We start from the raw sequence: 27,767 nt of genomic DNA on the forward strand, positions 1-27,767 counted from the left end.
AAATACTAATTCAGGTAAAACAGGATCACAACTTGTTGTATAAATGTCAAAGAATAAATATGAAATATTAAGACCATTAGGAGCAACCAAAACATTACTGAAAGCATGCACATGTTGAGGCTTTTCTGGAAAGTATCAATGAAGAGGAGCATTTGCTTGAAAGAGTAAAGCTGCTTCAAAGTTTTGGAACTGTTAATGCAAAGGCTTGATTGTTCTGAGGTTTTGAGGTAAAGGATGGGCTGAGGAGTTCTGAAATGGCTTCATAAACAAATAGAGTAATATTAAAATGTGTTCTTATTATTTTTTAGGTGCAGAGATGTAAGAACAGGGTTATAGACAGTGGTTCAGCAGCAATACAGAGAAGGCTTTGGAGGACGTTCTCTGCTGCTTGGAAATAATAGTCGCTGCAAAAATGTTGTAGTTGACATTTGAAAGGGTTAAGTGTTGAAATCTATTTATTTATTGTTTCCAAGCTCTCCGTCTGAGTCTTCTGCTCATATGAGGGGAAAAGCATCTCACCCAGAGGAAACTACAATGGTTTCTATGGCAACAGACTGACAACCCTGAGCTATGGTTGCCTTATCACTGCCTTCAACTTTATCTGTTGCCTCTCCAAGCAACCCAGATGGCATCCTCTCTGTTAAAACTAGCTCCGTTTCTCTGCGTCACACAGCCTTTGTCTGGTTAGCGGTGAGGTCCTGGTGTTAGTGCTGGGTCAACAGGCTGCAGGAGACATGACTTTCTAGAGCTGAAACAAAAAAAAATAATAATAAAAATAAGGAAATTCAGTGTAAGAAGGTAGTTTCTGATCCGTCCAACGATACAAAAGCAACTGTGTGCATCTGAACAACACTGACACTTCAGCTTCTTTTCAGCCATGCTCCATCCTGCTGCAGTGGCTCTGCCAGAGGTTTTACAACATGGTAATGAGCAGCGCCGGCCTCCTCTGTCCAGTCCGCTTCTATGGCTGTTGCTGAGAGACAAAGTAGAAGTCACCCAGGCGCTCGGAGAGAAGAGGCCTTTAAAACAACGACACCCCCATAACTCACGGTGTGTTTGCAGGGGGAAGAGAGCAAGTGTAATAGCAGTCAGAGTTGGGTTTAAGATAAGAGGGATTCACGGGAACATTAGATTTTTTTTTGTGCACCAACACGAGAGGGAGAATGGGGAGAAGGTCTGGTGGCAGTGCCAAGAAAAAGATGAGCAGAATCCACACATCCAGTGCAATGCTGGAGGAGGAATAAGTTCTGTAATGATCCCTTTTTCCTCTGGAGAATGCGATTTTGCCCTGCAGGATGACAGCCAGGCTTGTATCTCAGAAACAGGCGCTGCTCTGCATTCTCTCCGTGGTTTTGATCATCACACTTGGAGGTGAGACGCTTTCGTTTGTACCGAATTAAAACAGAAAGTAAAACTGGAAGGTGTTGCTTTTACAAAAGTTCAGAGTTATCTACAGAAACCCTGGAGCTGGATACTTGAGCTGCGTAACGACTTAAAGCTGTCATTTGTTTCCATTATTTTTAATTTTTAAACAATCTGTTATTGAAATATTATTTAAATTGGTGAACAGAAGAATGAAGGTGTTGTGGTTACGTTTGCAACAGGCAGCATTTAATACAGACAGTACACAACAGGATGAGTACAACCCTGTGCAATATCAGGTAATTGTCATATGATTCAAAATTACAATCAAGCAGTCGGATACTTGATGCTTTTTCAACAAAAAACTAACAGTTTAGATGTACTGTATGAAAAATACAAGCATCACAGTGCAACAAAAGTCAGTACACGTTGTACTACTTAGATTTTTTGCATACTTTTTGATTTTGTGGAGTATATTTAGTCCTGTACTTAATTACAATTTTGATGTACTTATTGTTGAGCACCGTCATTTTTTTACTACCTTGTATGTCTAATACACAACAGTTCATCACTACAATCATTGAACAGCTCTAGTTACTTTTCCGCAACGTGATTGTACTGTATGGTGTAACAAAGATACAGTAATATGTCAGTCACAGCAGGCATAATGAACACTTTACTTTCTATATTTTAATTACATTTCTCTTATAATTCTTTTATTTTTGCAGTTTTGAATGTGGGAATATTTGTACTTTTTCCTTCAGTGACAGATGTGATAATATCCTTTATGCTGCATTAACTGCTGTTAAAATATTGTATTGCACAGGACACAACATTAAACTAGAATTACTGGTACTGATGTATTCAGCTCAAGTTTCCTGATGAGAGCAGCTGGTGATTGGAAGTCCCAATAGTTAGTTTACAACATAAGCTCATAATCAACCACATCAGGAGAAATGTGAGCCTGCCAAACCTAAGGCAAACATGAAACATCTGTCCTGTAATGTCTGTTTATCTTGACACCCTGCACATAGTTTGGCCGTTTAAATAATTGCTTTCTAACAAGAGTCTACTTGATTTGATTTGCATGCATCTTAGTTTCATGTGGTTCTGGTTAGTTGTTGCTGTCAGCTCAGTTTGACTGTTGTCTTGCAGAGAATACTCCGTGTCCAGAAGGAGGTCAGATCCACCTGGCCAGCCTGCAATGCTATTGGCTCTCTGAGATGCCATTGTCATGGTTTGAGGCTCAGGATTCATGCAGAAAAACTCCAGGACGAAATCTAGCATCTGCTGACAGCCAGGAGCTGCAACATTTCATCTTCCACTCCTTTCCAGTGTGAGTCATACAATCAGTGACTATCTGCATCATGTTGTACTCCTCCTTATTGTCCATGTTTTAAAGCAGATGCATTCTATTTCTGTTTAGAAAAACCACTGTGTGGGTCTGGCTGTGGGGGTTAGGAAGAGATGGACCTGAGCAGGATGAGGTTGTGGAGCCGCAAAGCCCAGGAAGGTGGGACGGGGACGGTCAGCGGGTTTGCTCTCAGATGGCTTTGGGGGCGCTGGGGAGGAGGAGGAAGGCTCAGTGTGCTGGGCGATATCTGTTCCTCTGTGAAAAGGAAGTGACTGGTAAGACTTTTGATTCAAGGACATCAGGGGCTTGAATAAGTAGGCCAGGAACACAAATGTAGACAAAGACCAGGCAGACAGGAACAGTTTATTGGTGGTTTATTGATGGATATGAAACAGGAGCTTACCGGCAGTATTAGCAAGTAGGCAAGTAGTTATACTGGGAAACAAATAGAGAGGGCAAGAAAAAATCAAAGTCCAACAAACAGGCAGCGTAGGGAGCTGATGAGGAGAACCGGGTTATTGGAGACTGGACAGAAGACATCTGGTGGGTGGAAGTGATACATACAAAATAAACATGGCTCAGAGCTGAACTGTGACTGAAGGCAGAATGTCTGATTTCGTGTTGACAGTTATTGATGGAGACTGAAGCTAATACCACCACAGTTTGGTTTTATTTTGTCATATGGCTAATACTTGTATTAAAAATGTGCCTTTTGAAGTACAATGAGGTGATTTTGGTTTGTTCCTCTTCATGCAGACTCTTTACCCTCTATAGACAGCTACCTGACTGGGCTGGTTCTCATGACTGGTGTCTATGCTGTCAACAAGATACAACCTCTACCCAGCGTCCCTGACATCGGACAGCAGACAGTGGAGGTTTGTAGAGCATCAGCTGAAACACTGATTCTTGAACCAAGTGGTTACAAGATATATCAAAGGGGTTGCTACAACCATCGATTACATGTTTGTTTTTTTTAACTAAACTGCTGGATTTTTTTTAGACTTTCACCATCATCAAAATAACACAATCGGACAGAAACCCATGTAACAACATGTTACATCTCAGCAATTCTCACATATATAATGTTAGAAGCTAAACACATTGAGTATCAGTGGTCTAGCACAGTGATGTGGTTCCTGTAGTGTAAAGGGGAGGTTGCATAAAAAGATTATGTAGCACTTTAACTAATAATATATAAGTCATAACAGTATGATTTACGAAAAACAAATCAGCATTTTGATTCAGCTATAACCATAACAATCTATACACCGCTTAATCCTCACTAGGGTCATGGGGGGCTAGAGCTCATCCCAGCCGACTTAGAGCAAAGGCAGGGGACACCCTGGACAGGTCACCAGTCTATCACAGGGCTACACTTAGAGACAGACAACCAAGCACACTCACATTCACACCTACGGACAATTTAGAATCACCAATTAACCTCAACATGTTTTTGGACTGTGGGAGGAAGCCAGAGAACCCACTCTGCACGGGGAGAACATGCAAAATCCACGCAGAGAGATCCCGGTGTCCACACCTGGATGCGAACCGGTGACCTTCTTGCTGCAAGGCAATAATGCTAACCACCGAGCCACCTTGCACCTCGCTGTAACCAGTGTTGGAGGGATGTATTCTAAAGTAACATGTCATTTTAGTCACGTTACATTCGTCTGACACTCTAAATATGCAACTTTGATACGCAGAAATAAGTTTTCAAAGGTTTATTCAATAAAGGACTTTAAAAAACATCCATGTTAAAATCAGTTCAAATGAGCACATTTGGAACATGAAAAGTGGAGTAGAAAGGACTGTTTGAGCTCATCTTATAAGACTGGAGGATATGTTACACTTAAACAATGACTGACTCTGAAATGTTTCCCTACTTAGAGAAGTGGTCTTGTACTCATAAATATGTGATCACTGTTAATCTCATTATACTTAAATATATGAATGTTGGAGTTTGTTTGGCTGTATATCCTCCTCTAACTCTCACAGATGCAGCTGTTCCCAGGCCTGTGGTTCAGTCATGCAGGTCAGTTGGTGTCAGTGGAACTGGTGGTCCAGCCCAGCCCCGTGTCCTCTGTGGCTCGTGTCCAGATCCTCCGACCCTACTGCAGCCCCAACCACCACTTGGTACCACCAGGTACTCAACTAGACTAACTGTTAATCCTCCCGTTTGTCAGATACAGGAGGTGACAATCCCTTCTTTACTTGTCAGGGTGCAGCTCTCTCCTGAACCCATTCAGCTGCTGTTCAGCAGTACCACTGTGCAACACCACAGGGGGCTGCAGCATGGGCCAGTACTGGTGCCACCTGCTGGAGGCCTGCGTGCCCACCACCAGTCCATGCAGCCCCTACGACTCAGCAGCAGTGGGCCGAGGCTTTACTTTACCTCCAAGATACCCCGCGCTACCTCCTTTCTACCACCTGGTGGCAGATCTTCCTCTGAGAATAAACCCAAGCTCTCAACTGAAAACTCTGAGTGTGAGTTGCTGCAATTAATCCCTTATTCCAGCCATTATGGACCATATGGGGCACACAATTTATTTCACTATGTCATGTTTTTCCTCCAATAGCTGCTTCTTTCAGAGCAAGTCATCATGGTGTATCCTGATGATATTGTGGCCGTACAGCACACTCTTGACTCTGGAACATTTCTGCATTGCCTAAACGGTGAAGCCTCTCTAAACTCCCTCTGGCGCCAAAGTTACCTGTCCATTAGCGGGACGGAGTGGGGAGGCTGGTTGGAGGGAGGCCTTACTTCACTGCCACATGGGAGCAAATGGGTGGATGGGGTGGTGTGTGACCTGAGGATGCTGTATGTGGACACGCTTCACAGAGCTACTGAGCATGACGATGTCTCTGACTACACTCAGGCAGAGACAACCACAGCCCCTGATATTAGGCCCCCAACTGCAGGGCCTAATCCCAGTCTGACATCTAAATTCAGACTGAATGTCATCCATCCACTGCCAGATGAAAAGAACCAGATTCATGTTCAAATCAATGTCCCAACCCTCCTTGTTGTCAAGGCCCTGTTTGGAGAGAAAGCCAGGAGCTCGTGGTCGGCCCCAGTGCTCCAGACTGGGGTCCCCTTTCTTTCATCATGTCCTGAAGGGATGGTTCAATCTTCACCTGGCTGTAAGAAACAGTCCCAGGAAGCCTGGTTCTCCTCTGTGACTCTGCTGTTGCCATCAGCAGGGGTTCAGATGCTGAACATCAGTGTGATGGATGCAGAAAGCTTTCAGAATGTGAGTGTAAAGGTTTGTGGCTATGAGGCAGTGACAGGCCTTACTGTTGAGCCACACGGATGCCTGAGGATGCTCATAGACACATCACAGGTAAGAATCTAAAAGAATCTACAGCAAACATATCTGGCTTATTATATTATGTGATCAAGCTCGTGTGACTTAAAATGGAGGTTCTGCTTCTACTGATAGGAAGCATTTTATCAGCCATTAAAATTGTTTCAAGAGCAGCACCACAAACCAGGAACTGCTTACATCAGGGGCTAGACAAGACAAGATCAACTTAAACTTTGTTAACTACCACACACACACACACACACACACACACACACACACAAAAAGTTAGACTACCAAATCCAAAGAACCAAAATCAGACAAATTACTATTTGTCTCATGATCCCTCCCATTCAATGGTCTAAAATTTCCAATAGCCTTCGCAATCACCAACTGCTGTTTGCAACAGTGTTCTTAAATTGTGGTATTAAAACTCAAGTGGCATCGAAAATGAGACGAATAATGATCTTATCGTCTTTCCAGCAGTGGTCTTTGGAAGAGACCAATTGTCTCCTTGCACTATGGTCCTCAACAGAAATAGTGAACCTGGTAGTGACATTGTCATGACAAGCATGCTTCCACTTCTACCATGGCTTTAGTTTTGCTGACATATCGATGAGAAAGTTAAAAGCACATTAATTGGATAAGATGTGGTTTTACAGTGGTATCTTTTTTATGTTTTGTATTGTAGTCATTTACAGCCAAAGTGGAGAGTGGCTCCTCAGTACAATTCACATGGGTGATTGACAACCTGGAAAAGTTTGCCAATGAGGGGGAATCCTACAGTGTAATGTTCAAGAAGCCTGCAGAGTATAAGCTCCGGGTAAGCCCCTTGTTAAGTTTTCAGTTTGACATTTCATTTGTTTCACATTTTTTTCATGAAAACTGCCTGTAAACTTTCTGGTGAAGGTGACAGCGTCAAACCCTGTGAGCTCCCAAAGCCAGCAGATCCTCCTGATTGCAGAAGAAATGACACCACTGGCTGAACCAGAGTTCCAGCTCGTCAGGGAGGTTGTAGCTGTGGATGCTACTCATGTCTACACCATCAGGGTCAAAGCAGATATCTCTCTTCCAGTTAGCTTTAGGTAAGGATCTCTGCAGTCTATTTCATTTAAATGTTTTATTGCATTTTTTGTTATTATAAATAACCATCAGAGATCCTTAGAGAAGACGGGGATGTCATATAAATTCTACAACAAAGATTTAGTCTTGAAATGCGCTCATAAAAGTGTCTCTTATTCTAAATTTCCACGTGCTTCATGTCATGTAGGTGGGATTTTGGGGATGGCACTGGTAGTGTCGTCCACACCCAGTCTGCTCCATGTCTGACCATGGATGGGAATGTAAAACGAGGAGAGAATCAGGTGTACGTACAGGATTCAGTGAACCATGCCTATTCAGTCCCAGGTAAACACTCACAAGCTTTTAAAGCAGCACAAATCAATACTGTTAGTTTAACAATGGATCAGATATTATATGTGTGGAAGGCACTGCTTTTGCTGATGAAACTGTGAGGAATTATAACCTGACTCTGCAGTTTCGCTCAACTCTACTGAGAATTCAAATGTTTTCCAGCAACTTATTTTAATCTTACATCCCACAGCTGTTTGGTACCCACTTAACCCTTCCCAAGCCCATTTCAACACAAGCTGGCAGCTGCTTTTAGAGAACTGGCATGGTAGAACCACTGTTTGTCTGGCCAGACACATATCTCCAGCTAAAAGCTAATGGTGCTGGATGTGTAATTGGGCAGTTGATTGCTAACCAATTCCCCATATCAACTTCATATGGTTGTATTACAGCAGTTGTGTTTACAGTTTGCTTCTGCTGCTCAAAGTGGCCAAAAATGTCCATTAATATGGGTTTAATGGTGCTTTGAAATTTACAGTCAATTTAAGATCAAATTAACTTTGTGGATGTCTGGTTAAATTGTCTGTTTTCTGCTGATTTGGCAGGAATCCATACATCATTTGGAGATATTTTTCAACCTCATTATATCAGTCTTCTATTTTTTTCTTTTGAAATTCCTTTAAGATGCTTTGAAGTCCCTCTCCGGGAATTCAATAAAGCCCTAAAAACTCATCACTGTCTGTCAAAGTTACATAATCAGAAGTTTTTTTCCGTTAAAGTAATCCCTGTTTCCTGTCTTAAAATGGCTTTGATGTAACTCTACACTTTTGCTTCCTTTTGAAAGTGTGGCTCTATGAAGTCTTTGCCTCTCTCCACCCACCCCTCCACCACTCATTGCAGCTTGAGCACATCAGCTCACCTACGATCACATTGAAGCAATGTAAAACATCTCTGCTGTAGTTTTTGAGTAATTCAGCTATGCATATTATAACCAGATTCCTAACAAAAACAACAATACAAGAAGCCCAGGATTGGTTTATTAGGTTTGTTACATATAAAAAACTAGAAGCCTAAATCTATATTTTTGAGACAGCCACCAGCAGACTTCAGTATGAAGGTAGAAATGCTCAGTCATGGCTGCTTTTTTCACCATGATAAGTGTCATGATATAAAAACACCATATGGACATGTTAACAATATAAAAATCCTGATTGTAGTAGAAGGGGGTGTTTAAAAGACACTTTAAATAAGACTTAAGGATTCCCCACTTTGGAAACATCTGGTGGTAATAGGAGAATGACACTGTGACCGACTCTGTGCTGTGGTACTTACTATCCAATACATCAAAGTAAAATGGATTTTCTGTGTGTTTGCTTTTCTTAGAGGACTACACGCTTCATGTCCACATCTCTAATCAATATGACAACGCCGATGCATCCATGAAGATAAATGTCCGCCCTCAGTTAAAAAGCCTTCTCATTTCACCTTCCACATTGATGCCCCTCGTCAAACAGACTCTCTATCTGGAAACTTCCATTGAGCCCTCTGATTTTCTAGTTTTCTACACATGGGACTATGGTGATGGTTCCAAAGCTGTCCAAAGCACCCATCATAAAGTCAGTCACAGTTTTGGATCTGCAGGAGTGTACAACATCACAGTATGTGCCAGCAACACTCTTACCTCCCTGACTGCTTGGCTTATGGTGGTTGTAATGGAGAAAATCTCTGGATTAACTGTCACCTACAGTGGACCAAATGAAGTAGGCTCTTCTACACATATCAAAGCTGATGTTGTCGCTGGCACCAGTCTAAAATGGGATTTTGACTTTGGTGATGGGTTCCTGCAGGAAAATCTTACAGATGGTTCCATCGCCCACATCTATAAGTTTCCAGGGAACTATACGGTAGATGTAACCGTCTCTAATTCTGTCAGCCAAGCTCATCGGTCGATCAACGTTGAGGTCTACAGCTTGACTGTTAGTGGAGTTTTCCCAACAGAATGCGTCATGAGTGGAAAAAACATACAGTTCTCCGCTCTGGTGAATGGAAACGTATCCAGTCTGACCTTCCACTGGCTTTTCGGAGAGGATTCATCTTTGACTGTGGTGACAGGACGTTCAACAGCCATGCATACATTTCCAAACCATGGGATTTTTCATGTCAATCTGACTGTATTTAGTTCTGTTACATCTGTGGCATTTAGCTCAACTATCTGTGTTGAAAGTCCAATAACTACTGTTGAGGTGCAGTCATCACAAGATGTAGTGGCAGCTGGAGAAGAGGTGTGCTTCAGAGTGTTAGTTTCACCTGAACAAAAGACAGGCTACAAGTTCAAGTGGTTGAGTAACTCTTCTGAACTCGCTGCTGTGGCAGAAAACTCTCAGAAGTGTTTTGTCTTTAGAGATGAAGGTGTTGAAGAGGTGTCTGTAACGGTGCGTAACAAAGTCAGCACCACAACTGCCAAAGCTGAAATCACCATTCAAAAGCCTGTGAGTAAGTTCTCTATTGCGCACGATGGTCAAATTGACACCCTGACAGTCAATACGCTAACTACCTTTTGGGTTTTGGGTTGCACCGGCAGCAATGCGTCAGTGCTGTGGGACTTTGGAGATGGATCTCCAGTGTCGCAGAAGCAAAACGTGTCACATGTTTTTACCTCCACGGGTCAATTCATAGTCACAGCCACAGCCTTTAATGCTGTTAGCCGGGATTCCTCATCCCTCAAAGTGAATATTTTTCTCCCTGTTTCAGATCTTTCACTTCACACCAACCATCCCTATGCTGCAGTAGGAGAGGAAACTCTCATCACAGCAATCAGCAGTGCTATTAGTAGCACTAACTATTATTGGACAGTAGAAGGTATAACTTCAACCAAACAGGGGACTTATCAGTTTAGATTTACTTTCCCCAAACCAGGAGTGCATCGAGTGAAGGTTATAGCACAGAACTTAGTGAGTAAAATGGAGGCCGCTATTATAATTGAGGTCTTGGAAAGAATAGAGGGCCTGCAAATTGAATGTCAAAGCCTGACAAACGAGAAATATGTATCAACCCTCGAGGACCTGCTCTTTATTGCTACAGTCACCAAAGGCTCCAACGTCACTTATCACTGGCTTGTTACACAGAGCGGTACAAACCGACAAATTACAGGCGATGGAGAGCTTTTTCATGTGTTAGCTGAAAGTCCTGGCAGTATTTCAGTTCAGCTCAAAGCCTCCAATATCTTGGGGGATATCACCAGCACTGTTTCTGTAGTGGCAGTGGAGCGTGTAACAAGTGCACACATAGCAACATTATCAAACATTGTGGCGCTGGGAAAATTAGTTAACATCTCTGTATTTGTGGATACAGGGTCGGACCTACAGTACTTCTGGTATGTAAACACAGATCTCCCACCCTTGCAGACACATGTACCCTTTCTTCTCCACACTTTCACAAGCCTGGGTCAGTGTCTTGTCAGAGTTTCAGTTCAGAATTTTGTTAGTCAGAGTAACGACACCACAGAGTTTTTAGTTCAAGAAGAGGTACAAGGGTTGGACTTTCAAATCAACAGCAAGAAAGATCCATTTTACGTCAATGCAAGTGCTGCGCTCTCGTTTCATGGGTTCATCCGCAATGGTAGTGACCTGCGCTGGGACTGGAAAGTTGCAACAGCCAAACAGAATCTTTTTACCTCAACCAGTCAAACTTTTATTTACAGGTTTCTACATGCAGGAATCCACCAGGTGTATTTGAATGTCTCCAATAGAATAAGTTGGCAGGTGGTTTCACACAGTGTCACAGTCCAGGAGTCAATCAAAGGTCTTCTGCTGAACATTAGTAAGTCTTCTTTATGCATCGGGGAACAAGTTACAGTCTTACCAACAATCTCTAAAGGAAGCAATGTAACCTTTGGAATAACTTTCCAAAACAAAGACTGGATTCATAGACAGGATATTTCCGAAGGGCACTTTACGACATCAAGCCTTCCAGTTGGGAGACATCTAGTTACAGTGAAGGCTTTGAACCAGGTCAGTAGTGCTGAGGCGTCGTCTAGCATTATAGTAAGTGAGCGTATTCAAGGTTTTCGACTTGTTAATTGCTGTTCCACAACTTTAGAGGCTCTAAAAGCAATCCAATTCAAGGCAGACATTCAAAGTGGGTTTCCAGTCCACTATACCTGGATATTTCACTTGGGGAGGTCTGGGCCAACGAGACTCATGGGACAAAAAGTGACCTTTACTTCACCAGAGAGTGGTTCATTGTCTGTTAGCGTGCTAGCCAGCAATGGACTCTGCTCTGAGACGATAAATGACACCGTAACAGTTGAGTGGCCTGTTAAGAAAGTCAACATCGTCTGTCACTCAGAGAAAATATTTGTTGGACACAGTGTCAGGTTTTCTGCAGTGAATGAAGGAAGCAATGTGAGATACCTCTGGGACTTTGGAGATTCCACTGAAGTGTTGGTGACAGATTTAAGTGCCGTCAATCATACCTATTTTATTACTGGGAACTACAGTGTTACAGTCAAAGTTCTTAACAGTGTCAGCCATGTGTCCACACAGCTGTACATGAAGGTGGAGGACCTTCAGTGTTCAAGCCCTCAGGCCTCCCTGCTCCAGAGCGAGTCCACTATCTTCAGGTCTAGACCAAGTTTCTTCGAAGCTAGCGTGAACATTAACTGCTCTGCTTACAAAACTACCTATCTCTGGGAGATATACAGAGACTCAAATGGCACCAAAGGCAGCACAAATTTATCCGGGAACAAAGTTGCTCTTAAAAGTCAGGAGGATGCGACTTCACCTTTTCTCTTACTCCCAAAGCATGTGCTCGACGTGGGATGCTATTCCCTGGTATTTACAGTTTCCTTCCACGGAACTCCTCTTCTCATCCAACGGAAGACCAGCTTCACCGTAGTCCACTCTCCATTGGTAGCCGTCATCAAGGGAGGCTCCCACCGACTGTGGCCCAGCTTCAGTGACCTGGTCCTGGACGGATCGGAGTGTCATGACCCTGATGTGGAGCCAGGAGGAGAGGATACACTGCAGTATCACTGGGCCTGGATGACAGCGGTAAGCACCTCTTGATGTTAAAGCATCCACAGAAATTGTAGTCGTTGCTGTTTTAAAAAATGGAAAAGTGAAAGCAGCAAAAGTAGTAGGGAGTAGAATTAAGGCTTTGTTACACACTACAATAATACCTTTGTTTTCAGAACTCCACAGAGTCTCCTTTTGTAAAGCAGCCCACAGGGACTATCAGCAACAGGATGACTGTACTCAGCACTCTGCTGCACCCAGGCACAGTCTACATTTTCACCCTGACTGTGCACAAGAAAGGGAGGAGCCCTGCCTCTGTCAACCAGACGGTATGGAGTCATGATGAATATCTCTTGCAAATAAATAGTTCTGGAGAGCTGAGTAGTTATGAAAGACCTTGTCAAAGAAGCAAAATGAGTATTTTTGAAAGAGGATTTACTTACATTGTACCAGCAGCATCCACTGAGGTTTTATTTCTTTTAGGTAACTGTGAGTGAAGCTCCAGTGCTTCCTTTGACTGTAGAATGTGTCTCCTGTTCCGTCCGCTCTCCGGCTCCACACATCAGTTACAACACTCCTGTAGTCCTTGCTGGACAGTGTGAACAATGTGATGACCAGGCTCAGGTATTCTGACATTAACCTCCAAATAACAAACAACTATTTTGTCAATAACAAATGATGAAGGTGAATGTAAAAATCACTGCGTAAGGCCTGACAATGAACATGTGATGGTAGTACATGTGGAAAGAAAATCTATCAGGGCACTTTGTACCTTCTGTTGCAGTCTATCATATTGATTTAGACAGTTCAGTTCAATTAAATCTTAGCAAGGCTTAGTTAGATAGATAAATTAACAATGTAATGGCTGGATATTTGCAGGCCAATTAATATGCAGTTTACATATTAATTAAAGAAGTTCAGTATTATTTGACTGATGGATGCATCTTCCCGCAGTACAAATGGAGCGCTGAGGACCACAGCGGTCTGACCCTTGATCTTGATGAGCTCACCACCTCTACAGGGAGACATTCTCCTAATTTGGTGGTGCGTTCAGGTGTCCTGCAGCCAGGGCGGAGTTATACCTTTGCCCTTGATGTATCCCAGCCTGGCAGCGGGCAGTCGGGCAGCGCCATCTTGACAATACAGCCCAACAATCCACCACATGGTGGCCAATGTGATCTGAGTCCAGAGTCAGATATACGTCTCCTGGAGACAGTAGTCACATACAGCTGTTCAGGTACGCTAAAAGTAAATAAATAAATAAAATTGCATTATGTTATTTTTTAAATTTTTTATTCAGCTTGTGAGAAAACTAAATGATTTTTTAGCCTCTTTAATAAATTTGATTAAATTAACTACAACACAACAGCAGTAAGATAATTCTGTATTGTTGTTTTTGACTGTGTCCTATAAACATCTGTTCTCTGTTGGCAGGTTGGCAAAATGATGAAAGTATGACCTCTCAGCTGATCTATACCTTCCAGGTGGCCTCTTGCCAGCCCATCAGCAGTGTGTGTCCAGTGCTCACTCTCTATAGGTGATTACTGGACTCAGCTCACAGTTAATAATAGACAAATTATGTTTCTATGTCTATATTATATCCCTAGCTAAATGTTTAAAACACCATTCATAAGTAAGGTGTGTATTTGTTTTTAATCATAAGAGATTATATATCAAATGAGGTTTATTTTGTCTTAATTTTTTCCCCAAGGGGTACTCGCTCAGTGTTCAGCAGCCTGGTCCCAATGGGAAGTCCTGGCCAGCAAAAGAACATGTCAGTTATTGCAGTTACTCTGCTGGTGGAAGATCATCTGGGGGCAAAGGTCATTGCTCTAAACAGGTAAAAAATAAATAATGAAATAAGGCTGCTAGTGCAGTTATCAGGTGTTTTAGCTGCTATTGTTTTTGGTCAAAGTTTAGGACACATCATGCCCTGTGTCTTAAAGTTTAGTGAACTCTGCACTAATTCCTCCAATCCCCAGAACACTGACAGTTGAAAATCCTGAAAGGGATGAAGTTGCCAGTCAGTGGCTCAGAAACAAGAGCCAGACAGAACTGTGGGCTTTAGTCCAACATGGCAACCCTCAGGAGGTCGTCCCTTATTCCATTGCTCTTACCAGCAAACTCAATCAGGTAGCATATCATAATCATTATCTAGCTGGTCTCCACCACAAGATAACTGAAGATTATGAGCAACTTGGATGTGATGTTTGCTTGTTAATGAGTTTCACTCTGACAAACAGATGGAGTTTGAATGGACTGCTGTGGAGCTCATGGACAGGAGGGAGATCCGGGAAAATGTGACCCAGGCTCTCGCTTCCCTCCCTGTGTCCTCCTTACTGGATGTTGATCAGATCAGCTCAGCACTGTCACAGTCCACTGTAAGACAGCACACCACACATTTTCTCCTTTTAATTCTCATCTTTATATTATAATATAGTCAGTAATATTGCAGCCAGTAACTTCAACAGAGATGTTTTCAAACATTAAAGCAACAGTTTGACATTTTGGAAATTATGCTTCTTGGTTTTACGGTAGAGTTTGATGAGAAGCTTGATACCACTCCCACAGCTGTCTGGTAAATGTGAATACACAGCCAGCAGCCTATTAACCCAATTTGGCTCAAAGACTGGAAGCAGTGAGGAAACAGTGAGTCTAGCTTTGTACAAGAGCATTAAAATCTGCCTAATGACACTCGTAAAGCTCATCATTACCATGCAAAATCTGGCTTGTGTAATCCATACAAATAGCAGTGCATCATATATAATTTTCAGTTTTACATTAGAATGTGTTGTGGTGTTCTTACTAGAGTCTGGAGTTATCTGGCAACTGATCAAAATACTGCGGGTAATGAGGGAGACAATTGGAATGACCACAATAGCCCAAGAAAAGAGATGCTGAGTGTAACTGAAGGGAAAAGTTTACCCACAGGAAAGATGTCAATAGTTTATTTCCGACGTTCTAAATACTAAAAAATTCTGTCCATGTGTAATGATAATTTATCTAACTACAACAATGTGCAAAAAAATGTGTTTCCATGGCTATCGGTTGCCATATTTGGGTACTTTTGATGATTAGAGAGGCTGTATTTGTATGACAAGCATCCCTGCACTCAATAACGTCACCGCTGCCAGTGTCTTATTACTGACTGTAAAATTCTCTGCATGCATTCATATGGGCAACTATCTGTCTCTAGACACATTCATATGGATCCTGTTGCTGACTGATGGTGCAGGTATTTAGTAAACACAGAGTAAAGACTCTTACAAATAACAGGAAGCAACAAACTGAACTTTAACTCTTAGCCCCTTATCAAAAGCTGGATTACGTTTATTATTGGTGAGTAAATTAGTTAATCTGACCTGTTAGAGACTGTTTTCCTCATGTGTAAGTTTTTATTTATGATTCAGTTTCTAACAGATTTGAAATTGTAGAGCTATCATTAACAAGCCAAAACTCAGACTGTGTCCTTTGTGCTCTCGGTGTTGTTTGTGGCCCAGTATTAGTGCTGAAATGTAGAAAACACCTGATGTTCAGACTGTGTGCAGAACCTGTTTCATATATATGTAACAGGTTTTTCATAAATGAGGGTGAGATTTGTTTGGGAAGTGTGAGGCAGAGCATCTCTGGTAAAAGTGTGACAGTTGGCAACCCCAAGTTTCTCCTTGTTAACAGTCTTTGCGCTGAGCTAACTGGCTGCTGGCTGTGGCTTCATATTTAATGGACTTACAGGAGAGTGGTATCTGGCTTCATATCTAAATCTCCTTAAAACAAATACATACATTGCCCAAAAGGTTTTGCTGTGAGAATTTGAAAAATTAAATAGGCAAGAACTAAAAAGGCAAGAAATGTACCCGATTTTCTCTTCACTTGTGTTGAAATAACACCTTTTCTTTTCTATTCCAGGCTGTTCCCAGTGAGCTGATATGTGAGAGCTGTCAGGAGAAAGTTTTAGAAGCTGTGGGGAAGATGATCCATGTCATAGAGGAGCAGATGAGTCCTGCTGTTTTACCGGCTGTTGACACAGGAAGAAACATCCTTAATGTTATAGGTGCTGCCCATCCACCATCTCCGGCATGAAACAATCGTGTACTGATATGAAATTTACCAGGTGTTCTCTGTGTTTCCAGGTAGCACCCTGGCTGCCGTGTCTTCCAGTTCTCACCCGGCCTACTCTAGCACTCTGCAGGCGGCTTCAGTAATCGCCTTGTCAGCGCTGAGCCACGCCGGAGCCCTGATGCGCACTCTGATGCATTCACGTGTTCACGAGGAGGCGCCACTTTCGCTCTCCACCAACTACATCAACACGTTTGGTTTCCAAGGAGACCCCTCTGACCTCCTCTGCACTCATCAGTTAAACGGGTCCAACCAACACCACATCTCTCGCTCTTTGTCATCATCACCCAACGGATCTGAAAGTTCCCACCCGTGCCAGTTTCATATCCCGACATCGCTTACTGCTCACCTGAGGAGTCAGAGGTCGGAGGTGGTGCAGGTGCTGTTTGATGTCGATGGAGCTCTGGAGTCCAACCCTTTGCTGACGGCAGCCGAGCCTCCCATCTCCACTACTCTGGTTGCCATGGAGCTCAGCACTCCTCAGGGTCAGCCCATACCCATCCAGGATCTGGACCCTGAACAAGCCATACGGGTCACCCTGCCCAACAAGTACCCGGTGGAGCTGGGTGATAGGGGTGGAGGTGGGAGAGAAGGTAAAGCTGGGAATGGGACGTGTCTTACAGTAACACTCCCCACTGAAGGGCGACTGAACTTCACAGTAAAAGCTCTGGATGACCTGGATGAAAATGCTGGTTTATACATCTCCTTCAACTTCAGCTTGGCTCCAGGTACAGAAGATTATTTTTCTAACTCCCTCTAACCATTCTCTTCCATGACTTAACCACTACTCATCTGCATTCATAATTTATTACATAGACTTTTTTCTTGTTATACATGTAAACATATACCACCACAGACACGGAAAGACTTTTTTTGTTCGTTTAATACCTTGTATACAGTGATTACAGCCGCATTTGTTTGTTTTTCGCAATCACCAATGTAAAAAAAAAAACCCAACCCAAACCCTATCCCTCTACAGCTCCTCTCAGTTTTACACATACCTTTAGCATATTTTAGCTCATTGTTTTGCTTTGCTTATGACTATATGGTGCCCTGTGGAGTTTTACTGTAAACACAAAAAAGTTGTTCACATTCAGCGTTTATCATTGTGTGCATCCCTAAGGTTTGGCAAATATGCTGAAGACATTTCCCTCTCCATGTAACATTTGCAAACATATAACATTTCCATTTATATATAAACGGCAAATGTAGCAACCATGATTGCTGGTATATGGGATACTGTTTTGAAGCCTTGAGTTTGGAATTTGGCTGTCACAATCTTGTTGATTGTTGACAACTCGAGGATACTACGCATACCGATTGGTAAGCGACTTGTCGATCACATGGTAGTCCTACCTTAAAGTACACCCTGCGTTATCATATAGACCATAATTTACAAAATGAACATCATGCTGTACTGAAGGAGACTTGAAACTAGTGATTATCAACTCATAAGGAAAATGTAATGTATTTTCTAATGGCCAGCAGGGGAGACTCCTCTGGTTGCAAAAATTGCATACAAGTCTATGGGACAATGACCCTACTTCTCACTTAATTTTTTGCTTCAGTAAACATTTTTCTAATGTGTTCATGGTCTCATTAACTTGTTTTAAGACTTTTTGAATGCAGCATGGTATTTATTTTGTAAATTAACTATTCCAGAAAATATGCAGTCATGATCTACCTCTACTTCATCACATTCAGTTTCAAAAGACCAAGATGGCAATGGCCAAAATTCCAAACTTGAAGCTTCAGAACAGTGTCCATTATACAATGAGTTACGCCACAGTATTTTTGCCTTAAACCTGCAGTAACCAATTTTGGGCATTTGGGAGTACTGAGAGCAAGTTATGCTACACTGACATCATCACTTTTATGAGTTTATGTACGTAGTAAACTTGTCAGTAAATAGAGGAGTAACGTATTTATAGTAACATATTTTTTATTCAGTAAATGTCCCACATATTCACCAACTAGTGGCTAACTTTGCCTCTCTGCTACTTGGTCTCATGCAGGCAGTATACAGTGGGTTTTTAGAGCCTGTACAATGAAAAGAAGTTCTAGCTGTGGCCCAAAATTACATTATTAGAGTGGTGAGAGAAAAGTTGTTGGCCAGACAAATAAACAATGAATTGAAAGTTGCTATAAAGCGCCGAGAGTCAAGTAGAGCTTCTGGTGATAACTCTTTGAGAAGTAATTAAATGTATTTAATTTTATATTTGTTATAGAAATAGTGATTGTAGCCGATTGTACTTTGGTTTGCAGAAAAATAAGCTAATCCTAGTAGAAATGTACTACTGCTACTACGATAAGTCAGAAATTTTCACACATGGCTGCATGTTGCTTTGTTATGAATAACAACAGAATAAAGCTTTCCAACTTTTTTTAATTAAATGTGATAAGAATACAGTTTAAAAATGTATTAGTGTGCTGCCCTACTTTAATTTAATCTTGAATGCCTGGCTTTACATTGAAGTTTTAATGCGTTTCCATGAATTAATTACAGTTCAGAAGTTGTAGTGTGCCGATGACATCTCAGGATGTCTAAAGTCTTTTGCTGACTAATAAGAGTGAACTGTCTTAAAGGTCTAAACTATGCATCCCCTACATAATTATTCATTAACTATACTGTATATCTGTGAGTTTCTGACTAAATTATTCAGTAAAAAGGCTGTTTTCAAACTGCATTATGCATCTCTAGGAGCTACTCCAGTGAGCCTGGGACATGTCAAGACAGAAGTGAGCTGTGCAGTGCCAGGGTCTAATGCATCCCAGGATTCCCTGGTGAGAGAGTGGGCTCTCACTCTCTCTGGTCTGGCCAGCTCTTCGGAGGAAACTATCTTTCTGTCTCCACTGTGAGTCACAGCTATTTTCTGGAACTCAGAGCTCTGATTGCTTATTTTGATAAATAATGTGCTTCACATGAATTCATTTTCCTCCACAAAAGTTTGAATGGGATGGATAGGCCCCTGTCTGTCAACCTGACCTCAGCTCTGGTCGACGGCGGCCCCGTCCACGTGTCAGTGTGTGTGTTCAGCTCGCTGTGCCAGTACTACAGCGTGACGGAGAGGAGGTGGAGAAGTGATGGTCTGCAGCCACTGGAGGGCAGCACACTCCATGCAGCACAATGCCTCACCCAGCACCTCACCATGTTTGGGGCCAGTTTGTTTGTTCATCCAGGGGCTGTTGTCCTGCTGCCACCGGTATGTGAAACACACTGCACACATTGAAAATATGTCAGGTTGAGAAGGATATTCATCAACAGGCTCATCCCTTTCTCCCTCTATGTGCAGTCAGGAGGACCCATGCGGAACATGGTGGTAGGGATTGTGTGTGCCGTCCTGGTTTTAATTCACCTGCTGGTGGGGCTCATCGCCCACAAACTGGACCACTTGGACAGCCTCAGACTGAGCCAGCTTCCTCTGTGCGGCCGGCCGGGCCTGTACCACTACAGAGTGCTGGTCAAGACTGGCTGGAGGCCAGGGGCAGGTCAGCCAAGAGCCAGTCATCAGAACATTAGATGTAGAACTGGCCAAAAACATAACTGAATTTTAATTTTAAAATTTATGTAGCTTTTAAGTATATAAGATGGAAATGATTAATAGCGTGTTGTGACCCATCAGGCACCACGGCCCATGTTGGCATCAGTCTGTACGGTGTGAACAAGAGCGGCTCTCGCCATCTGCAGAGGGACGGAGCTTTTCAGCGTGGCAGCCTGGACCAGTTTCATGTGGAGACAGACGACAACCTGGGAGAGGTTTGGAAAATTCGCGTCTGGCACGATAACACAGGTACACCAAAACTGTAAAATTATAAAGGGGAATTATCTTGATGTTGTCTCTGACAGGATCAAGATAAAAGCAAATGAAGTGATTGGAAATATAGAAGTAGTAAATTGTTTAAGATATATTGTTTAAGACCAAATTACTTGTTAAAAATATGGATTTTTTTGAGTTTGGAACATCGTGTGAATGCAGCAGATTCCAGTGAAACAAAAAAGCGTGTGCGTTCGCATGCGTACAGTCTGTGAGTGTATGTGCAGGTGTGAGACATCCACAGTCATGTCAGCAAGCTACTGATTAGGCTCACTTTCTCACTTGATGTTGTCAGAAGTCTGAATGTGAACGTGGTTGACTATCATGTACGTATAGGTTTGGACCCGTCATGGTACGTCCAGCATGTGGTGGTGTGGGACCCTCAGACAGACCACATGTTCTTCTTCCTGCTGGAGGACTGGCTCTCAGTGGAGAACCAGAAGAACGGCACAGTGGAGAAGGAGGTTCTCGCCTCATGTAAGTTTAGCAACACAGAGGAAATAATTTGTGCTTTTATTTCCTCATGCTTGGACTATTACAACACCTTGCTTGGCTGAATGTAAGACAAAGATGTAGCGAAACTCTACAGCCAAGCTTGTGTCAAAAACCTCAGTTTTAGTCTCACTTCACTGGTTACCGCCTTGTTTTAGAATCCAGTTTAAAATTCTACTCATGGCGTACAAGTACACGAGTGAACTTTTAATTCTTTACCATACAAAAACGCCTTTCAGATCTGCTGGCTTCGGCTTGCTCGCTGCTCCAAAAAATCAGGTTAAGGTCAAAAGGTGACAGTCTTCCAATTAGTATTCGATTGATTGATGTTGTTTCTGCTTTTAAATCCTGCTTGAAGACACATTTTTTTGATTTGCCTTTCCACTTTAAAACTAAACTCTTTACATAATACAGCTTTGTTATTCAAACACATGACTTTACATTTTTCTTAATTGCATCACTACCTTCTTGATGATATATTTTGATAATTCAGTCTTAAAATTCTATACTTGCATTTTGTTGTTCTTGCAATTTGATGGTGCCTATGGAGAGCACTTTGTGTGCTTCGCTGGAAAAGTGCAATCCAAATAATATTATTGTAATTATCCATGTATCATGCTGTTTAGTATTCTAGAAGTTAGTGATTATACATCAGAAACAGACACCAATAAATCTGCATTGCAACTTTTTTTAATGGAAAAAGATGTCACAGGTGGTCTTAGTCTAGACGATTTGTCAATCATCTGTCACAGTGAATCCCATACAAGAAAACAATATTCAGCATCCTCTTTTCGTTATTAAGAACTAAAGGGGCTGTGGTGTATTTTCACCGATGTCTCCCAGCCTTTCCGTTTGTTCCCTCCAGGTCCAGAGGAGCTGACCCAGTTTGGACGGGTGCTCACCTCCCAGCTCATGTTTGGGATGGTGGAGCGCCACCTGTGGCTGTCGCTGTGGGAACGTCCCGCTCACAGCTCCTTCACCAGGGGTCAGAGGGTCACCTGCAGCGCCCTGGTGCTGCACCTCTACCTGGCTCTGGGAGCTCTGTGGTACGGAGCCGTCAGCACTGAAGGCCACAGGTGAGCCGATCTACAAACCTGAAGACATACTTTTGCCAGTACATAACATAAAATTTAGGATTTTGTAGATATAAACAAATTTATCTGTATATTGTGCAAGAAGAAACTCATTTCTGTCCTTTTATCCACAAGTGGGCCCGTGTCAGCTCATCTGCTGGTTAACATGGAGACGGTTGCCGTGGGGATGACTGTTGCCGTGCTGGTGTTTCCTCTCCAGTGTTTTTTCTGTTTCCTATTTAGAAAAGCTCACAGTCAGGTAACTGCAAACAGCTTCAGTCTACGTCAGTCACACCAGAAAAGAAAAACAGATCAGGTTTATGTTATAACATGAAAAGTTTCTTATTAAGACTAGATATTTTTAACATCATTAAAACACAGAAAAATCCTGTTGTAGCAAGACACTTTTCTTGATATAGCAATATGCTACTTATCTTAGTATAACATTAACCTTTTCAAGAAAAACGTTCACTTAAACAATTGAATTCAGTTCTGCTTCATGCCCAGACTGAGACATGGCGTTGTTCTGCAGTTATTGAGCACGATGGATGATATTCACGGAACCCTCCAGCTGATCAATGAGACATGACACTACTTCAAGGGGGGTCAAACTCATTGTTCCTTCTGAACAGGTCCATGCATTTTAAAACCCTTCTTTGTGTATGCATACTAATCATAATCTTACCCTACATGCTCAGCAGCAGCAGAATCTCAACCGTGTCCCAACTCAAGCATCAAGTAGAATCTAATAAAACTGTGCAGCTGAGCCATATTCTTTAGTTTATCCATTCTACACGCAAGTAATTTAAACAGAGTTTTATGAGATAACAAGATAATAACAATAACTCAGACTGATGTGTTAATTTTAAAGAAATTAGATGAAGCTTTCCTTGGCTCTTGCTTTCTAGATGTCATTATGGGTTGTGTTGGTCGTGCGTCCAAAATATATTTGTCAAACACTCTTATCACAGTGTGGAAACAGCGCAAAACTTAAAGTACACTCTGGCTGCAGACGTAAAAAGTGCGTCAATGTGTGTCTGTAACCCAGGTAACTGTGGACATGTCCGTTCCTCCCTCTCCCGTTTGTCACTCTGTGGAGATGGACGTCTACCTCGGTCAGTCGGAGCTCTCTGGTCCTTCCTTTCTGTCTCTGCCTGATTCCTCCGGTCCAGTCCGAGACAGTCCTTCATCTGTGAGACCACATGACCACACACACACACATAGTTATTATTCTGGCTCATTTCCTGGAATCACATTCCAAATGTTCCTCTCACTTTCTGTAGTTGCTGGAGAGCAAGGCGTTAAACTCCAGCATCCTGGACTTCTGGGCTGCCTCTGGCTTGGCGCCCCAAACAGATGGAGCATATCAAGAGAAGGCCGTAGTAACATGGCCCTCGTGTGACAGCCTCCTCAATCTACCAGCAGGTTCGCGCCCAGCAAAGACAACCCTCGCCCCCGACCTCTGCAAGTCTTCACCTGTGCAGGGCCCCACACGCCAGCTGAGAAGGAAAAAGGCGTTGATGCAGCTCCACTTGGCCTCACCCGTCTCCCCCGTCTCCTCCACTGCTCTACTCTCTTCCTCTTGCACATTTTCTGAGGACATTTCCAATTCTCACGTCTTCTCTGCCGAAGCAGGCCAGAAGTCTCTCAACGTGAACCCTAAACCAGTCCGAGTTTACAGCCAAAATCTGACAACGCTTCTAACTCTGTCTGGTGAGAAACTGTTCAAATTCACTGAAGGAAATCAGGAAATCACCAACAGTACATATGAAAAGTCTGTTGAATCCAGCAATTACTTTCTGCAAAATGCCATCTGATTGTGCATCTTTGCGCTCTTTGTGTCAGAGGAGGATCTGCTAATGTCCATAGCAGCAGCAGAGGACACCGCAGATGCAACCAACAGAAACTCAGACAGCGGTCGGGATTCCCCCAGAACCACGTCCTCGTTCTCAACCACGTAAGCAGCAGCGCCTCTGTGCAGTTCTGTGTTGCAGACAACAGTCTACATCGCTGTGATTTTGTCTCTTTTAGGCGCAGCACCTCCTGCAGCAGCTGGTCAGATCAGAGTGAGGATAAGTCCCTGTATGGAGCAGAGATCAGTAAAGCAGACCTTCAGTCCTACCCCTCTCTGTGCGGGGCAGGACTCTATAAGTGTCCGTCTGTGCTCTCTGTGGATTCAGTGGCCAGCACCTTCCTGCCAAGTCCTTCTCCTGACTCTACTCGCTCCTCCTCTACTACACGCATAGGTACCAGGCCAGTGGTTCCCAAATGCTGTTTTCTTCATGTAATGCGACAGCCTTGATCGATAAACTATCCACTGCAGAACCTATTTATTGCTGCCCTATTGTAATTGTGTTAATTTTTACCAATTTGAAACTAGATGTTATTTAAAGCTACTCATTTTCATAAAAGTGAACTGTCATTCATTAGGATGATAGCAAAGAATGAACAGATCAGAGCTCATCAGAACATATTTAGTTTGGCCCAAATGCAGGCCCATAGTTTTATAAGTAACCTGCAGTTAGATCAAAAGATCTGCTAAGTCAACTTAAACCGTGTGTCAACTAAAACTCAAGTAGGTTTTTCGCCAGAACTGTGTTTGAAGAACAAACAGAGGTCACTAACTCATCCGACCTGATTTCCTCGTGTAGATTGTTTCAGAGCCTCTAGGTCTCGACTGTAAACGCTTTATCCCCTTTTAGTTTTCAATCAGGCCTCTGGAGCAGACAACAGTTCTTTGTGTACCTGTGTGTAGCCAGAGTCCCTAAAAGTAATCAGTAACATCTTAAAATCTGTCCTAAAACAACTCAAATACAAATGATATGATCACAACTCTTGGTTATGGAGTTATTCAATAGATTGTTTTCTTTAAAGAAGTAAAAAAAAGCTGCTGCGGTAAGCTTGGCATGATAAGATCGTGTGAAATGGTCTCTGTGTCTTTAAAAGTTAAGACAGACCACATTTTTAAAATGCTTTTTAGATGATGAAAACATGATTGTAGAAGCTTTGTGGCTGCTTAAATCGTAGATTACTATCAAACCAGGTACTTTGCAACAGCTGGAGTCAAAACTAACTGTAAAATGTTCCTCCATTTAGCTAATCTAGTTAATCATTTCAACCGCTTACTTTCTCATTCCTTGCTTGGCTAACTATTTGAACTATTATTCATTTGTTTGTTTGTTTTTTTTAACTATTTCAATTTTTCTTTATAACTTTCAGAACATTATCAATTTCTATTCACTTATTATTTTTATTTGCGTATTCATTACTTTTAGCTAACTGGTTAGCCTTTATGCTACCGTCTAAGGTACACAGACATCCCAGACATTTTGTCATATCTCATAGGTGATTTATTCTTTTATTCCAACTTTTTATAACTGATCCTATTGACTTCATTGTTTTCTGTTTTATCAAGTGCATTTAAAACTACTAATTCATTGCATGCCTAGGGGACCCCAGTCAAAAGAATCTTTTTTTTTTTTTTTAAAGGTAAAGCATATACTAAGATAATTTTTATCATTGATACTAATTTTGTAAAATTTCACAAACCAAACAGGTATGGATACAGCCATTTTAGGAAGGCAGAGTTGTAAAGCATTAATGGGGATTGTATAGTTAGGATTAAAGAAAAGTATATATACAAGTAACTAACTTTCTAAATAATGATAGTCTTTATTTTCAGATGACATTAATTACATTACTTATAATGTCTGGAGAAGAAATAGTTAACTTTTTTTTTTAAATGAGGAACCCTAGTTGGTATTCCTTGTATATCGAATTTGTTAGTAGGATTTGGGTTAAGTGGCTTATTCTTTACTTTATTTATCTGTCTCAAACATTTATTCCTCTTCTTTTAGCAAAACATTCCAACTTCTCTGCTCACTTGTTTCATGCGTCATTAGAGCATGTTGTTAGCTGACGCAGTATGTGGAAATACTTAAAATTCTGATCAGAATTTCTGTTATCTCGAATTACCACGGTTGAGCTACTCAGCAATCTTCCCATGACTCCCCTGGGGTACAATTATCCCTGGGTTGGAACATCTTTATCACACTATGGGGGGGAAAAAATGTCTACAGAGTACCTGTTTGGTGTGTTTTTATTCACATTGGGTGATGTGATGTGAATAGTGGTTGAGATGTCTGTTGCTGAATTACTTCTTCCACTGTAGGTGTTGCTCGAGGTCAACCCAGCAGGCTGCTTCCTCCCTGGGCCCTTTGTGTGATTTACCCCCTGGTGGCTGTGCTGCTGGGAGCCTGCCTGGCAGTGGTGGGACTCTATGGAAGTTTCTTTTCCAGAACAGTAGTCCTCATGTGGCTCACATCCGCGCTCTCTGCCTTTCTCACCTCTGCTCTGTTGCTGGAACCTCTCAAAGTGAGTTCAAGCATGTGGTCCAATTAACTCACTTCTTAGATCTTTGGTGCATAATTCCTCCGATTTGCATCTTCCTCGCTCAGGTGTGTGTGCAGGCCTTGATCTGCACAGCACTGTGGAGGCCGGTGGATCCAGAGGTGGAGGAGCAGCTGGCTCAGGAGACCACTGTGGTAAGAGCATTTGGCGAGCATAGTGGGAAGGTTCGACCGCCATGCGGCTACGGGCTGCTGCAGGCGAAGGAGGAGGCCCGCAAAGTCCGAGCTCTGAGGTCGCTCATGAGGGTAAGAGTAAAACTCAACAAAAGCATTTAGTGGCAATTTGTCTCCAGAAGCATCTCCATTATGTTCCTTAATTTCCTCTGCATCTGTTCTGTAGCACTGTGTGTGCCAGCTGTTATTTCTGTTACTGGTGCTGATGGTGAACTATCAGGACAGAATGGAGCAGAGGCAGGGGAGGATGCTGCACTCCGCTGTCAGAAAACGTCTTCACACAGCACCCTTGGGCTTCCCTAACCTCACCTCACTCAGAGAGTAAGGCCAGCGCTCAGCTTCCTGCTGTCAAAACACTGAACCGTGCAATATACAAGCTCCAGCCACACAGTGCAAAATGTGGGGAGAGAATCCTGAGCAGGGGACTTGCTTGTCTAGACCAGGAGAGAGCAGAAACAGATATACTTTACTGCAGTGACATGTTTTTACTAGGGTGATCATATTTGGGTCTGCACATGACTTTTCTTGCCGAGCATAAGACTGCATTGTGTTTCTATATTAAGTCAGGAGCCAATAAACAATTCTTTACTCATTTTGAAATGATTCCAGTAGCTCGCTGTAATCTTCATTAACCCAGTGGTGAACTCAACACTGTACATAATCAAAAGCTGTGGAAAATACACTTTAAAATTGCTCATATGCTTTATTATTCATAGCATTTTCATTTTGCTCTGAAGCCTTTTCTTGATTTTAAAAACTCTACTTAACATCAAAGAACATTATTCTTGCTACACCACAAATTCCAAATAGTATCTCCGTTAACATTTGTTTGAAGTACATGAAAAATCAAATGTTTGCTTTTTTCCTGAACTTATATAAAGAAGTAATATAGTATGGTAACACAATAGGCAAATCAAGGGTTGCATTTGAAGACTACAGTTGCTAATATTATATGTTTGTCTTACTGTCAGCAAATGCCATAATATGATTAAAACTGAGCATTTCCACCTTGAAGCTGCAGTGTGCTGATGACAATCACAAACATACTGATTCAAACTTCTGGGGTTGGATATGTAACAAGCCTAAAAAAACAATCCTGTCAACTACAGAGAGGGATTTTATCTGTATCATTATTCCAATTTGGTTTCTGGTTTGAACATGTTTGGCTGAATTACTCCAATATAACATGTACAGTACCATTGTGTAACAAAGCATAGTTGTACAGTGTTTGAGCGGAGTCATAGGTGAGCTGGTGTGCTCAAGCTGCAGGAGAATAGAGAATGGCGGAGAAATGAGTGGAGAGGG

General features: G+C 42.3%; 1 protein-coding gene across 1 annotated transcript in view; it reads left to right on the forward strand.

Annotated features, from left to right (window-relative positions):
- The first annotated feature begins 1,295 nt into the window (after positions 1–1,295).
- The window catches only part of pkd1b (polycystic kidney disease 1b), a 31,662-nt gene continuing 5,190 nt past the window's right edge, over positions 1,296–27,767 (forward strand). The window contains exons 1-33 of the mRNA XM_008291079.1: positions 1,296–1,371; positions 2,518–2,698; positions 2,789–2,991; positions 3,473–3,591; positions 4,712–4,859; positions 4,935–5,200; positions 5,293–6,057; positions 6,710–6,852; positions 6,951–7,103; positions 7,289–7,425; positions 8,752–12,419; positions 12,867–13,007; positions 13,338–13,620; positions 13,818–13,920; positions 14,095–14,223; positions 14,366–14,516; positions 14,627–14,764; positions 16,290–16,434; positions 16,514–17,227; positions 19,201–19,354; positions 19,537–19,702; positions 19,793–19,988; positions 20,123–20,290; positions 20,651–20,791; positions 21,672–21,882; positions 22,015–22,138; positions 22,928–23,071; positions 23,163–23,592; positions 23,725–23,836; positions 23,911–24,125; positions 26,051–26,253; positions 26,337–26,534; positions 26,629–26,783. Of these exons, the coding sequence (XP_008289301.1) occupies positions 1,296–1,371; positions 2,518–2,698; positions 2,789–2,991; positions 3,473–3,591; positions 4,712–4,859; positions 4,935–5,200; positions 5,293–6,057; positions 6,710–6,852; positions 6,951–7,103; positions 7,289–7,425; positions 8,752–12,419; positions 12,867–13,007; positions 13,338–13,620; positions 13,818–13,920; positions 14,095–14,223; positions 14,366–14,516; positions 14,627–14,764; positions 16,290–16,434; positions 16,514–17,227; positions 19,201–19,354; positions 19,537–19,702; positions 19,793–19,988; positions 20,123–20,290; positions 20,651–20,791; positions 21,672–21,882; positions 22,015–22,138; positions 22,928–23,071; positions 23,163–23,592; positions 23,725–23,836; positions 23,911–24,125; positions 26,051–26,253; positions 26,337–26,534; positions 26,629–26,783 (10,280 nt within the window). The remainder of the gene's footprint in view (positions 1,372–2,517; positions 2,699–2,788; positions 2,992–3,472; positions 3,592–4,711; positions 4,860–4,934; positions 5,201–5,292; positions 6,058–6,709; positions 6,853–6,950; positions 7,104–7,288; positions 7,426–8,751; positions 12,420–12,866; positions 13,008–13,337; positions 13,621–13,817; positions 13,921–14,094; positions 14,224–14,365; positions 14,517–14,626; positions 14,765–16,289; positions 16,435–16,513; positions 17,228–19,200; positions 19,355–19,536; positions 19,703–19,792; positions 19,989–20,122; positions 20,291–20,650; positions 20,792–21,671; positions 21,883–22,014; positions 22,139–22,927; positions 23,072–23,162; positions 23,593–23,724; positions 23,837–23,910; positions 24,126–26,050; positions 26,254–26,336; positions 26,535–26,628; positions 26,784–27,767) is intronic.

The sequence above is a fragment of the Stegastes partitus genome, unplaced genomic scaffold (genome assembly GCF_000690725.1).
Source record: "Stegastes partitus isolate 25-593 unplaced genomic scaffold, Stegastes_partitus-1.0.2 Scaffold714, whole genome shotgun sequence".
NCBI classification, from domain to species: Eukaryota; Metazoa; Chordata; class Actinopteri; family Pomacentridae; genus Stegastes; species Stegastes partitus.